This window comes from Mya arenaria, chromosome 8 (assembly GCF_026914265.1).
Source record: "Mya arenaria isolate MELC-2E11 chromosome 8, ASM2691426v1".
In the NCBI taxonomy this organism is placed as follows: domain Eukaryota; kingdom Metazoa; phylum Mollusca; class Bivalvia; order Myida; family Myidae; genus Mya; species Mya arenaria.
This window is the reverse complement of record NC_069129.1, coordinates 9,504,514-9,517,679: the sequence shown is the minus strand read 5'-3', so window position 1 is coordinate 9,517,679 and position 13,166 is coordinate 9,504,514. Positions and strand designations below refer to the sequence as shown.

The 13,166-nt window shown below is 38.2% G+C and overlaps 1 protein-coding gene across 1 annotated transcript; it reads left to right on the top strand.

The window, feature by feature from the left end:
- Positions 1–397: 397 nt before the first annotated feature.
- Positions 398–5,974, top strand: LOC128243968 (uncharacterized). Its single transcript, XM_052961989.1, has one exon. The coding sequence runs from the start codon at positions 398–400 to the stop codon at positions 5,972–5,974; it is 5,577 nt and encodes a 1,858-aa protein (XP_052817949.1).
- The last annotated feature ends 7,192 nt before the right edge of the window (positions 5,975–13,166 follow it).

The window sequence follows — 13,166 nt, the reverse complement described above, 5'->3', positions numbered from 1 at the left end:
TTGCTTATGTGAAATGTTGTGTTAACTGAATCTTGAACATTGGTTTGGTTCTATTTTCAGTTATTCACGATCGAACGAATGAGTAGAATAAAAGATAGCTGCCGCACTCTAGTTGTTTCTCGTGCCACAGTACAGTGAATAACCTACGAACAGCAAGATGGCCAGTAAAGACACAGAGGACCCTGGGGTCGACCTTGAAGAAAGACGCCTGATACGGCTCACGGAGAAAGCATTAGATAATTTCACAGAGAAAGTGGAACGATACAAAAGCCAGCTGTCAGCAGAACGGCATACAGTTGACAATATCATTGCAAAGGTAGATACAAATTGTGAAAATAGAGACCTATTGAAGGACATACATTCCACATTATGTTTGAGCTACGCTCAGTACAAACTGATGGTTAGAGACTATGTGACATTTCTGGAACAATCACGTTCGTACGAAGGTCAGAGACTTATTAGTGAATATAACGAGATAGACAGTCAGTATAATAGACATGTCGAGAAAGTGCTAAAGGACATTGAACATGCAAAGACAATGTTAGAAGCTGAGGTCAAGTCAGTGAGATCAAATAGATCAAATACTTCAAACGCATCAAAGGCAATGATAAAGGCAGAAGGAGCGAAGAGACGTGTTGCTTATGCAGAGAAAGAGTTACTGTTAAGAAAGAAGGAAGCAGCACTTAGAGAGCAGGAGGCCATGGCCGCAGCTAAGATAGAGAGGGAGATGTCGGAGATTCAGGCAGAATTGAATACGTTGAAGGAACAAAGGGCCTGTGAAGAAGAAGAGACTGAAACAAATCCGGGGTCTATAAGTGTCCATGAAATCGCTGAGGTTCGACCCGAGGAAAGAACGAGAATCTATGTCGAAAGTGTTGCTGGGTCAGTGTCTCACCGTGAGTCCGATGAACAAATCCCGTCGCTTGCAACCGAACTGTCAAAATTTCTGATAAAGAAAGACCTACTGTTTAATAGACTGTATACCTTTAATGATGCTGCAGACAAATACTTGATGTGGAAAGAGGGCTTCAGCAATGTAGTGAGTGAGTTGAATGTCACATGTGTAGAGGAACTAGATTTATTAGTGAAGTGGCTTGGCCCTCAATCAAAGAAACATGCTATCAGCATCAAAACGGCCTATATAAGCGACCCTCAGCAAGCCCTTGTTAAGGTCTGGAAGAGACTTGACGAGCGATATGGTGCTCCGGAAGTTATTGAAATGACCCTTAAACGTAAACTGTCAGAGTTCCCGAGAATCACAACTAAAGATCAGCACAGATTATATGATCTCAGTGACCTTTTGGCGGAGATACAGGCTACCAAGCAGAGCCCCACGTATAGTTCTGTGTTGGCGTACTTCGACTCATCTACAGGCGTTAACCCCATTGTCCAGAAGCTGCCATACCACATTCAGTCAAAATGGACACATAGAGCAATCAAGTACATGAAGAGAAATGACGTTGTGTATCCACCATTCTCAGAGTTTGCAATGTTTGTTTGTGACATGAGTTCAATGTTGAACAATCCAAGCTTTGTTTACGAGCAAAACACACAAAAAGACAGTATTGGGAAAAAGGTCAAGAACTCGAGAGATAGTGTCAACGAAGGACAAAGAATCCGAAGTTATAAAACAGAAGTGGCAGTGGCACCTACTGACATGAATACTTGCAGTTACCACAATGTGGTTGGCCACAACCTAAATGGATGTAGGTCTTTCATTAACAAGCCCTTTGGAGTCAGAAAAAAGTACTTTAGAGACAATAAATTATGTTTCAAATGTGGGTTGTCAACCAATCACAGGGCAAATTCATGCCAGGAACGAGTGATATGCACTGTGTGTAACTTAAACAGCCATCCAACAGCCCTACATGCGCATGGCGGGGAGGCTCGTTCAGCCGACAGTGGGAGTGGCGACATTCGCTCTGCATGCACAAAGATCTGTGGTCGCAACATCTCCATGGGAAAATCATGTGCTAAGGTAGTTCTAGTGACAGTACATAGCATAAACAATCCAGTCAAAAAGAAAAAGATGTATGCCCTCATAGACGACCAAAGCAATAGGTCGCTAGCTCGGCCCGAGTTCTTCAACTTATTTGAAGAAGGATACTCTGAAGTGCCATACAGGTTGTCATCGTGTGCTGGCGTCACAAACACGACAGGTCGTAGGGCTGACTCTGATATGTTTGTCATCAGTAGTTTTGATGGTTCATCCTCACTGAATCTGCCATCCCTGACTGAATGCAATCAGATCCCAGATATGAGAGATGAGATCCCAACGCCAGACAGCGCACTTTACCATTCACATCTAGAAGACATTTCGGCTCATATACCCGAAGTCGATCCATCAGCAGAGATTTTGCTTCTATTGGGGAGGGACTTGCCAGAGGCCCACCACGTACTTGAACAGAGGACTGGTCCAAGAGGTTCACCGTATGCACAGAAGTTAAGTCTAGGCTGGGTTGTGATTGGCGAGACATGTCTAGGCAAGGTTCACCAGCCGACCATCACTGTGAAGAAGACATTCGTACACGTAGACGGGAGAAGTTCTGTGTTTCCAGAGTGCCAAAATAAGCTGATAGTCAAAGACGTTGGTAGACATTTGAATGACAACTTGGACAGCGATGAGGAATCACAAGTATTCCTAGTGACTGATAGAGATGAGAAAATAGGCACGTCTATCGAAGATAAGGAATTTCTAGGAATCATGGACAGTGGGTTCAAGAAAAACAGTAAAGGCAGTTGGACTGCACCTTTGCCATTCAAATCTTCTAGACCAAGGTTGCCAAACAATAGGAACATGGTGCTGAACAGAATGAACCGCTTGGTTGACAATTTGAGAAAGAATGAAACAAAGCAACGTCATTTTATGCAGTTTATGCAGGGAATGATAGACAATGGCCATGCTGAAGTAGCAGCTCCAGTAATGTCGGACACTGAATGCTGGTATCTACCTATATTTGGTATATACCACCCTAAGAAAGTTGATCAGATTCGAGTGGTCTTTGACTCTTCAGCCACATATATGGGTCTATCACTGAACAGAGTGCTAATGACTGGACCAGACTTACATAATAGCTTGCTTGGTGTCCTTATGAGATTTAGAAGAGAGCCCGTTGCAGTTTCTGCCGACATCCAACAGATGTTCTACCAATTCCATGTTGAAGAGAAGGACCGTAACTACCTGAGGTTCTTTTGGTTCAAGGACAACAACCCTGAGTTGCCACTAGTAGAATACAGAATGTGTGTGCACGTGTTCGGGAACAGCCCGTCTCCTGCAATAGCTACTTACGGGCTTCACAAGAGTGTACTGATGGTGGAAGACACATACGGGTCAGATGTGGCTAATTTTGTACTACAAGATTTCTACGTTGATGACGGTCTTGTTTCACTGCAGACTCCACAAGAGGCGATAGACTTGATGAAACGGACTCAACAGGCACTGGATACTGGTGGAAAGTTGAAGCTACACAAGATATCATCAAACAGCAGAGAGGTCATGAAGGCTTTCCCGAAAGAAGATCTGGCGAAAGATCTAAAAGATCTAGACTTGGGACATGAGAATCTCCCTGTACAGAGAAGTCTTGGAATGAACTGGAACCTAGATTCTGATTATTTCACGTTCACAATTTCTGAAGAAATCAAGCCATGCACAAGACGCGGTATTTTGTCTACACTGAACAGTCTTTTTGACCCTCTGGGATTTATCTCCCCTGTCGTAGTCCATGGACGGATCATCATGAGGGACCTGATGTCGAAATCTCCAGACTGGGATGAGCCATTGCCAGTCGACACTAGGGATCAATGGGTAAAATGGTGCGAATCATTAAAACATCTTGAGGACTTGAAAGTCCCACGAACTTACCTTGAAGGGTCACTTAGTGCTACAGTTGACCAACAGATTCACATATTTTCGGATGCATCCGAGAAAGCAATAGCTGCTGTCGCCTACCTTAAGACAATAGATGCAAATGGAGACACGAGTGTTGGCTTCATCATAGGAAAATCTAAGGTTTCACCCAAACATGGACATACAATTCCAAGGTTAGAGTTGTGTGCAGCGGTATTAGCTGTAGAATTAGCGGACATCATTTGTGAACACTTACACATGCCAGTTGGACAAATGAGATTTTACACAGACAGTAGAGTGGTACTCGGATACCTCCATAACCGTGTGAGACGGTTCTATGTGTACGTAGAAAACCGTGTCAGTAGAATTCTAAATTTCTCGAGACCTGATCAGTGGTGTTTTGTGCCTACTAAAGAAAACCCGGCGGACCTGGGTACGAGACCCACACCGGCAGAAACTCTTCAAGACAGCATTTGGCTTTGCGGACCAAGTTTTCTTCTCACCGAGACACGCGACACAGAAGACATGTACCAGCTTCACTCTCCAGCAGACGACCCAGAGATACGTCCAGTCATACAGTGCATAAAAACAAATATTGTGTCTAAGACATATCTAAACACAAGAGGCTTTGAAACTTTCTCTCAGTGGAGTAGATTGGTGAATGCACTGGTGGTCTTGAAAAGATTTGTGCGACGTGTTTATAGGAAGCTACATGGCGCCAGTGACTCCGTTGACAATGAGCACGTTGAAAATTATGAGCTGAAAACATTTGCTGAGAAAATTGTGATTCAGTCAGTCCAGAGAGAGGTGTATTTCAAAGAAATTGACTCTATACAGAATAACAGTCGAATACCAAAAGACAGTTCAATTGTAAGCTTAAATCCAGTTATAGACGAAGAAGGGACGTTGAGGGTCGGAGGGCGTCTTCGAAATTCAGACTTGGGAGTTGTCGAAAAGTATCCCATTATCCTTCCGGGTAAACACCATACTTCTAGATTGGTAGTACAACATTACCATGAGAGGGTCAAACACCAGGGTCGACACTTTACAGAAGGTGCCATTAGAGAAGCAGGGTTCTGGATAACAGGAGCTAAGCGGCTTGTTATGTCTGTCATCCATCATTGTGTGAAATGCCAACGACTTCGTGGAGGATTGGGATGTCAGAAGATGGCTGATCTGCCAACAGATCGTTTGAGGCCAGGTCCTCCTTTCACGTCAGTTGGGCTTGACTGTTTCGGTCCATGGCATGTCGTGAGCAGACGTACGAGGGGCGGTCAAGCTGCAAACAAACGTTGGGCTGTTCTGTTTACCTGCCTTACATCAAGAGCAGTCCATATCGAGGTAATTGAGGAATTGAGCAGTTCTTCTTTCATCAATGCTTTACGTAGATTCACCAGTATCCGTGGCAAGGTCAAGGTATATCGTTCAGACAACGGGACCAACTTCATGGGAGCGTTAGACGTTTTAGGCGTCAACGTCAATGACAGTGTTAGAAGATATATGGACCAGGAAGGTGCAGTGTGGATTTTGAATCCTCCTCATTCATCACACCGTGGAGGCGTATGGGAACGAATAATCGGCGTCACGCGAAGAATTCTTGATTCGATGTTGTTGGATCTACCTGGAAACAGCCTTACACATGAGGTTTTAACTACGTTCTTGGCGGAAGTGAGTGCCATTATTAATTCAAGACCATTAGTGCCAGTGTGTGCAGATTCTTCTTGCCCTACTCCATTAAATCCAGCACTGATCCTTACACAAAAAAGTGAGTGTATTGTGGACGTAGTTATAACAACTGATATTAAAGACATGTATCGGGCACAGTGGAAGCGGGTTCAAATCCTGGCAGAACAGTTCTGGAAGCGGTGGAGGTCTGAGTTCCTTCAAACATTGCAAGTGCGCAGAAAATGGACAGCAGAGCAGAGAGATCTTCAGTGTGGTGATGTAGTGTTGTTGAGAGACAAGCAAGAACACAGAAATTATTGGCCTATGGGTCTAGTGGTGCGGGCAGAACCCAGTAACGATGGACTTGTCAGGACTGCGGAAGTGCGGACTGTTGGCAAAAATGGGAAACCGACTACATATGTACGCCCAGTTAATGAGATGGTGCTGCTTGTTCCATCTTAGAGACTAGAGACTGGTGATCCATGGCTACACCTACATCATATACTTGTATAGTGTTGTGTTCATTTAGAGATGACAAACGTTACCATCATGATATTATCATTTACTAGTCTATTTAATCATTTACATGCATTATGCAGCATATGGTGTCATATTACCTTTAATATTACATAAAGGAACATGGTTAAGCCTTTTTAACAAAGATTGTGTGGAACTAAGTAATGTGTTGATTACATTATTTGTATTGTCGCATTTGCTTTAGATACATACATTTTGCATACTGAAGTATGTATTGTTACAATCAAGCAAGGTTGTTGAACTTGATGGTTAATTTGTGTAATAACATATTTGTGAATTGTTTTTGGAATACTTAAATTTGGGTTAAACAATTAAGAGTAGTAAATTGTTTATCTTTGATAGCAGTCGTGACCGACTTAATTAAGAAATTTATTGTTGAGTAAGAGCTGAGTAATTCGTAATCAGTTTTATTTCGCGTGTAATCATTTTTGTTGTTCGCATTGAAATATTCATTTATTTGGTTTAATTAAAACCAGACGGGGAGTGTTCTGTAACAGATAGTTACAGTTCCAAGTTTGTGCTGCAGTTTAATAAGGGGAACAACTCTGTATTGACTGTCGCTTCGTTCGTGCCATGATTTACTCTGCTTGTTCTGTATTTGGGAGCTCTTTCTTGAGGAGGTAAATTTGTCGTCCATATTTACCGCGTGAAGAAAACATGCAAACAAAATTGTTTTGAGCTTTGGCTTTTTACTTGGTCATTTGTGGCCCATAGGGTAGGTTTTGTCCATCACATAATACCTTTTGATATATATATTAAGCACCTTTTACGGTTTTGCGATAATACCATGCATTTCTTTGTATTTTGCGAGTCGAACCACTTTGTAAGTAGTTTTCGTGAAACCTGTTTGCAAGCTACTTTTGCAGTTTTTGGCACGTACCTTCTTGATGTATAGCTTAAGTAAGCTCTGTTACTCACTCTTGTCTCATATTTTGATTATTGTTTGTTATTTGTTTAGGAAATTGCTTATGTGAAATGTTGTGTTAACTGAATCTTGAACATTGGTTTGGTTCTATTTTCAGTTATTCACGATCGAACGAATGAGTAGAATAAAAGATAGCTGCCGCACTCTAGTTGTTTCTCGTGCCACAGTACAATATGACTTTAATCAGATTGATATTATTTAACGAAACAATGTTTTAACTGTAATATAAGTGAACCTGAACCCTAGCACAATCTGTAACACTATATACAAGTCAAAGGGCATTTTTGTTGGTAATAAACTAGTTTTGGTGTTATATTGGTTTCACAAACTGTGTATTTGTTATGACAGCTTCAAATAAAATGAAAACAAGGTTTATCGTTAGTTTTACGGAAACCGAAACAGTTTTTGAAATTAATGCTATTATCGGTATCATTGTTTTGAAGAACTTAAGAAATACTGGTTACATGCAGAAGCTCCATCACGTTGTTGAAGCTGAACTTCACAAAACCATGCATTTGTTAATTCAGGTAAAACTTTCGAAACAGCAAAACTTTCGAAATTAATGGTAAACTCTGCATATATAAACATGTGATACGAGGTTAATAACAAATGAAATTAAATTGGTCAAGCTGTGTAAGTAGTAGTAGTAAATGAACAATAGCATCATCTAGAGTAAAATAAGAATAATATTAAAACTTCATTGATACAAATTGGTAACGATTTATAGTAAAATTGAGGTACGTGCAAATTAGCCTGGCGTTTTTCCTTAAATAATCCAGTATAATCTTTAAAAAAAAAAACTTCATTATATTTATTAATTCAGTTTCATCTGTTTCATTCATCAATTTTTTATACAAATTTTGTTACAGTTATCAAACTTTTAATATACGGTAGCAGTCGTCTTCTAACATCAACAAAATAAGCACATTTTAAAAGATAATGAAATTCGACATCGATAATGTTTTGATACCGGAGCGATATCTGGACCGCTATTATCTATTAAATGTCGTATGATTGATATCGATCTCCATCAGATACAATTCGGGCCGATTTCAAACAAATCATATATATATTTCATCAAGACATGTTTCCAGCATCTGCCCGAGCAATGTGGCCGAAAACACGTAGGATTGATTTATTATTGGTCCAAGTTTTTATACACTTTCTCAACAAGTCTTTCTTTGGACATTTTCAGCTTAAATTCTTAATATGTTGCAAGAATTTCGGTTAAATAATGATAACGATTCCACAAAGTAGCAATGTGCGTCACATCCTTAATGACGTCATCGGATATCGCGCGACGGTACGCGTCATCCATTTTTTTTCAAGCCCCAGCCCCAATAATTTCCTACCGGCCCTTTGACATCACCATGGATTGCATCACCATCATCTCAAGACTCAGAAGACTAATAATTGGTTAAAATAGCAGACCGGAACAGAACATAATATTTCAGTATTAAAAGCTCATCGTGACAACAATATATAAATATCTGTATGTATCAAAGAATTACACATTGTAGTTTGACCACAACAGTTTATGATACAACCAACGCAACAACATGTATCATAGTCGTATCTACACAATAGTAAAGTGAGAAAAAATGCCTACCGCTCCTACATTTTAACAAGTATCGCACAGCTATCATCTCGTGAGTCACGGCCCATCTTTAATAACGGCCCGCAATTACCCGCCTTCTACCTCCCTTTACCCGACATTTTCCTACCTGTACGTTTTATTTGAAATGTATTCAATATATAACGATTATAAGACAGTTACTTCAAGCGATATTAGATGTCTATTTTAATGCAGTACTCTCATTGAGCATGTGATTTAAAGGGTCAGAGAAAGATAATGTTACATAAACAAACTCTCAGATAATGTGTACTTTAGTCGATCATGCAAGTGCCAGCTAGCTGCCTTGGATCATTATGAGCGCTGCACACGAAGCTTTTCAACCAGTAATTGACAATTTTAGCCACCTGGTGTCTAGTGCCGTGTTTGAAGAACGTCATTATATTTACTAGTCATATATAATCACGGGGTTCCAACTTTTTAATGCGAGGAAAAGTTGAATTTCGAGTTTGTATCACGGAAGCCTGTAGACAGTGTCTCAGATTTTTGCCGAGCATTGTTCAAAACAGTGCAAATTAACACAGTGTTTGAACTTGTTTTAATCTTGGTAGTTAGAGGAATATAGATAGCTGGTAAGTTCGTTATATCATTTTTTACATTGTCATTATGAAATCGTAAATAATTGGAATTGTCTCTTTACATAGTCATTAAGATATCGTAAATAATAGGAATAGTTGCCTACAAAATAATGAGCGGATGACCCATTTGTTCAGTGTGTATAATGAAAACAATCCAATATCACAGAAAAACTCTGTAATATTACCTTTTATATCAGTAACTGTTTTGTTCACTTATCGTATATATTATGTTTTTGCTTATTTTAAAAAGATAGAACTTCTGGATACTATTCGCTTTTGTGTATGACATGTCTCGGATTGTATGACGATTGTATATCTAATGTCACGTCTTTGTGTCGATACAGTCACGGATTATTGCAAGATAAAGAAGACTCGGACATAAGATATAAGACAATTGGAAATATCGTTTCCGAGGACTCGTCTTCAATAGAGTACACATACGTATCGTTTTACCGAGAAAAGTATTCGCTAGTGACGAAAACAACGACAACCAGTCCCAATTTATATACATTTCCGTCGAGCTTGATGCCTCTTTTAAACAATTACACTCGAACAGTTTTTGTTAACATTTTTTTCTCTTTAACTTCGCATTTGATTACTTGGAAAGCAAATGTATTCATGTTGTTAAGCAAGAATATTGATACCAATGCCGTATTAAAAGATATACAAGTTTTTCGGATTTGATTCATGTATTTAGTTTAAACAGTATTTGTTTCATGATCATTCATTCAAGCGACCTATAGTATACATGCATCATCGTAATGATTGAGCAGATAGCTAGAAGTTAGTATAAGTATATGCATTAAACACGCATTTATGTTCATTTTGTTGTCTGCATTCTTTTTGTATACTTTTGTTAGAATAACAGTGCTACCAACGGATGTTTTTTTCCTGTTAAACTGTGTCTATGATTAAAATACTGTTCTATCATGACTTCATGACTTACTTTAACGTCGCCATTGATGTATCTTGGAATGACATGACAACAACATTTATATTCGTAAACTGTAAAAGTTGCTTGGCAAATACAAAGACCGCAGGCAGGCCACAATATCACAAAAATACTTCCTTCAATTCTAAACTCATTTAATCACATAACCGCATAGCATGATTCAAACTTTTTTTGTTTTGTTTCTTCTCTTTAAAATGTGAATTCTCGCATAGACTTTGTGGATGCAAATAATAGGTGATTATAATTATTAAAGTAAAGCACTGTTTTGGAGCAGAACTTTTACTTAACCCGAATATATTGTTTGCACTATCATGTATTTAGAATATAAATGAATAATAGCGTTTATCGAAATAATGTACAAAGTAATGCGCCTTTAAAAAGAGTGAATCATTAGTGATTTTAAATAATAACATACTGTAATGGGGAACAGCTTGAGATTGAATGGTATTTTCGTCAATTTGGGGCCTGGTCAAAGTATTATCTACCACTGTCAAACAAGTACTCCCTCAACTGAGTACATTGTCTTAATCATCTGTATAGTGTAACACGAAATGAGTTTATCCTTGTCTATCTTAAATTCAATGTTGTTGTTCCTTATCGGTACTGTTTCATTTTTTACAAAATATTTTAGCAACACTGATAAATCTGAGTGGTGATCCACGTACCTTTCTTACTCTAAAATGATTTCCCTCAAATAATGGCCAAATAATAATAAAAAACAATGTATGTATGAATTTCCTTCAAAGACAATATCCAATCATTTAATATCATAGTTAAATTTGTTATGCGAGTTGTCACGTAACAGAATAGAATGTGACGTAATACGTTATATTTAAGATATAATTAAGATTTAATTAAATGGATATGTGTCTACATACTGTATGTTTAGTAATGTAGGGCATATTTGATTGACATTTGAATATGAAAATGGTTGACAGCCGACCTGGTACAAATGTACAAAATGGTCATGTTAATTACAAAAACGTGTATTCCTTGGGTTGTAAAGCTGTCATATTCAGACCACAAATTAGTATAAGAGAAATGATTTTGGATGTAAAAGGAGTTACAGTTGGCTTAGGCCAGGCAAGCAACGCGGCCTTGGGTCCTTAATGGACGGCAGTTAGGATGTGGGATTACCTTAAATGTCATGCTGTATTATATACTGATTATTATACTTAGAAAGAACGTTGAACAATAAAGACTTAGAACACTTGAACAGTTGTTGGTTGGTTACTGAACGAACTATCACGAAAGTTAAGTGAACAGTAGCGTTACGTGACAGAGTTTTCGAGCAAATACTTGAAAATATGTATAGCTTGTGAAACTGTATTGGGCCTGGTTTAACCCTCCAGTTATTCGTCTTGTATGCGTGTTCTTAATCCTTCCATTAGGAGGTTGACAAACTTCATCTCAGGTTTTGTAAACATATTCTGGGCGTTCGTAGCCAAATGTCTAATGCAGCAGTGCTGGGTGAGCTTGCTTGTTTTCCTTTGGCTATACGTACTATGTAAAATTAGAGCACTTAATTTTCTATGAAAGTAAAAAAAAAAAACCCAACCTCGCTTATAAATCACATGTCTAATGAAAAATTGGTCTAAATCTGTTAAGAATTTATTATACGCTCTTGGATTTAGCTATGTTTTGTATAGCAATAATACTGATAAATAAATGCCTTTGTTTCTTTAAGGCAATGTCTCTAAACTGCACAACACCGGTCAGATACTATTCGCAATCCAAGTTGGAAAATTTTAAACAATTTAAGAAAGATTTTCAATTCGAGAAATATCTTGAAATTAACATGAATGGTAAATATAGAATTGCATTATCCAGTTAACGATTGTGTTCACACTCTCTGGAAATCGGGGATGGAAGTTTAATAATATATATCACGTATAAATCTTAAATGAAAACTTTGTAATACTAGTATGTTGAAATCTGAATAACACTTTATACTATGTTGTCCTTTTTATTCCGACTTACGTCTACAATATAATATTTCAGGATCATAGAATACATTGAATAAATTTGTTACGATAATGTCATCAAACGATAATACAATTTTAAGACGTTTGGCTAAAATCATATACCATGCTATGTTGAGGCGTTCTGTCTCCATTGATGCAGTTGCTTTTTAGTTTTAGTACCTTCAAGTAGACTGTTGTATTAGAACATATAAAATTGTTGTATGTACTGTTTAAAAATGTGTATTTTGTGTGCATATCACTTAATATGTTTTATGTTACTTGTTCATGGCCAAAGGCTCTTGTGTTGCCGATATTGCCAATAAAACTTGTAAACTTAATCCGTTCATCTTAGGACATCTGGTCATTATTTTATAAGTGAAATAAACTATAACAAACACCAGCTCTTATAACATGTCATTTTATTGAGTTGCAACTTTGTAAACAGAGAAAATATCGTGGATGACATCGCAATATATAACATCAATGTACTACGTACTTATTGTAATAAAATTCAAAACAAAAAACGGCACTGTTGTTTTGTTGTTGTTGTTTAAAAAAATGTGGACATATGCGGTCGCAAAAAACGGAACTGCAAGGATTCGCTTTAAGGCGCCAAGCAGTCCGTTAAAAATACAACCAGCCGAGATAGGGGCAGATAATTTGTATTTTTACCCCCTTTGCTAAATATTAAATGTTAAACTTAACGCAATGTTTGTACGCACAACACACCCTGCTGACACGCAATCAAAACGCAAATCAAACTGTTACCACAGCGTTTAAAGGTTAAACGCAAAATACACTGGACACAACACGCAATATCCTGCAGGGTTACGCAACATAGGTGTTACCATAACACAAGAGGAACAACATAAGGACTTGTATAGTATATTGCGTTAAATTATACATGTTTTTGCCCGTTTGTCTGTAACCAACAATTCACCGATGGGTATGGGGCTTAGCCCCGCCATCAAGTTTCAAGTTGGCAACACACATAAAAAAAAATTGGATTTAACCAAAAAGATATGTAGCTGATATAGTGATCATGTATATTAAAAGTTGCCCTAC

Coding starts and splice junctions, on each gene's coding strand:
- LOC128243968 (XM_052961989.1), top strand. CDS start 398: ATGGTTAGAGACTATGTGACATTTCTGGAACAATCACGTTCGTACGAA.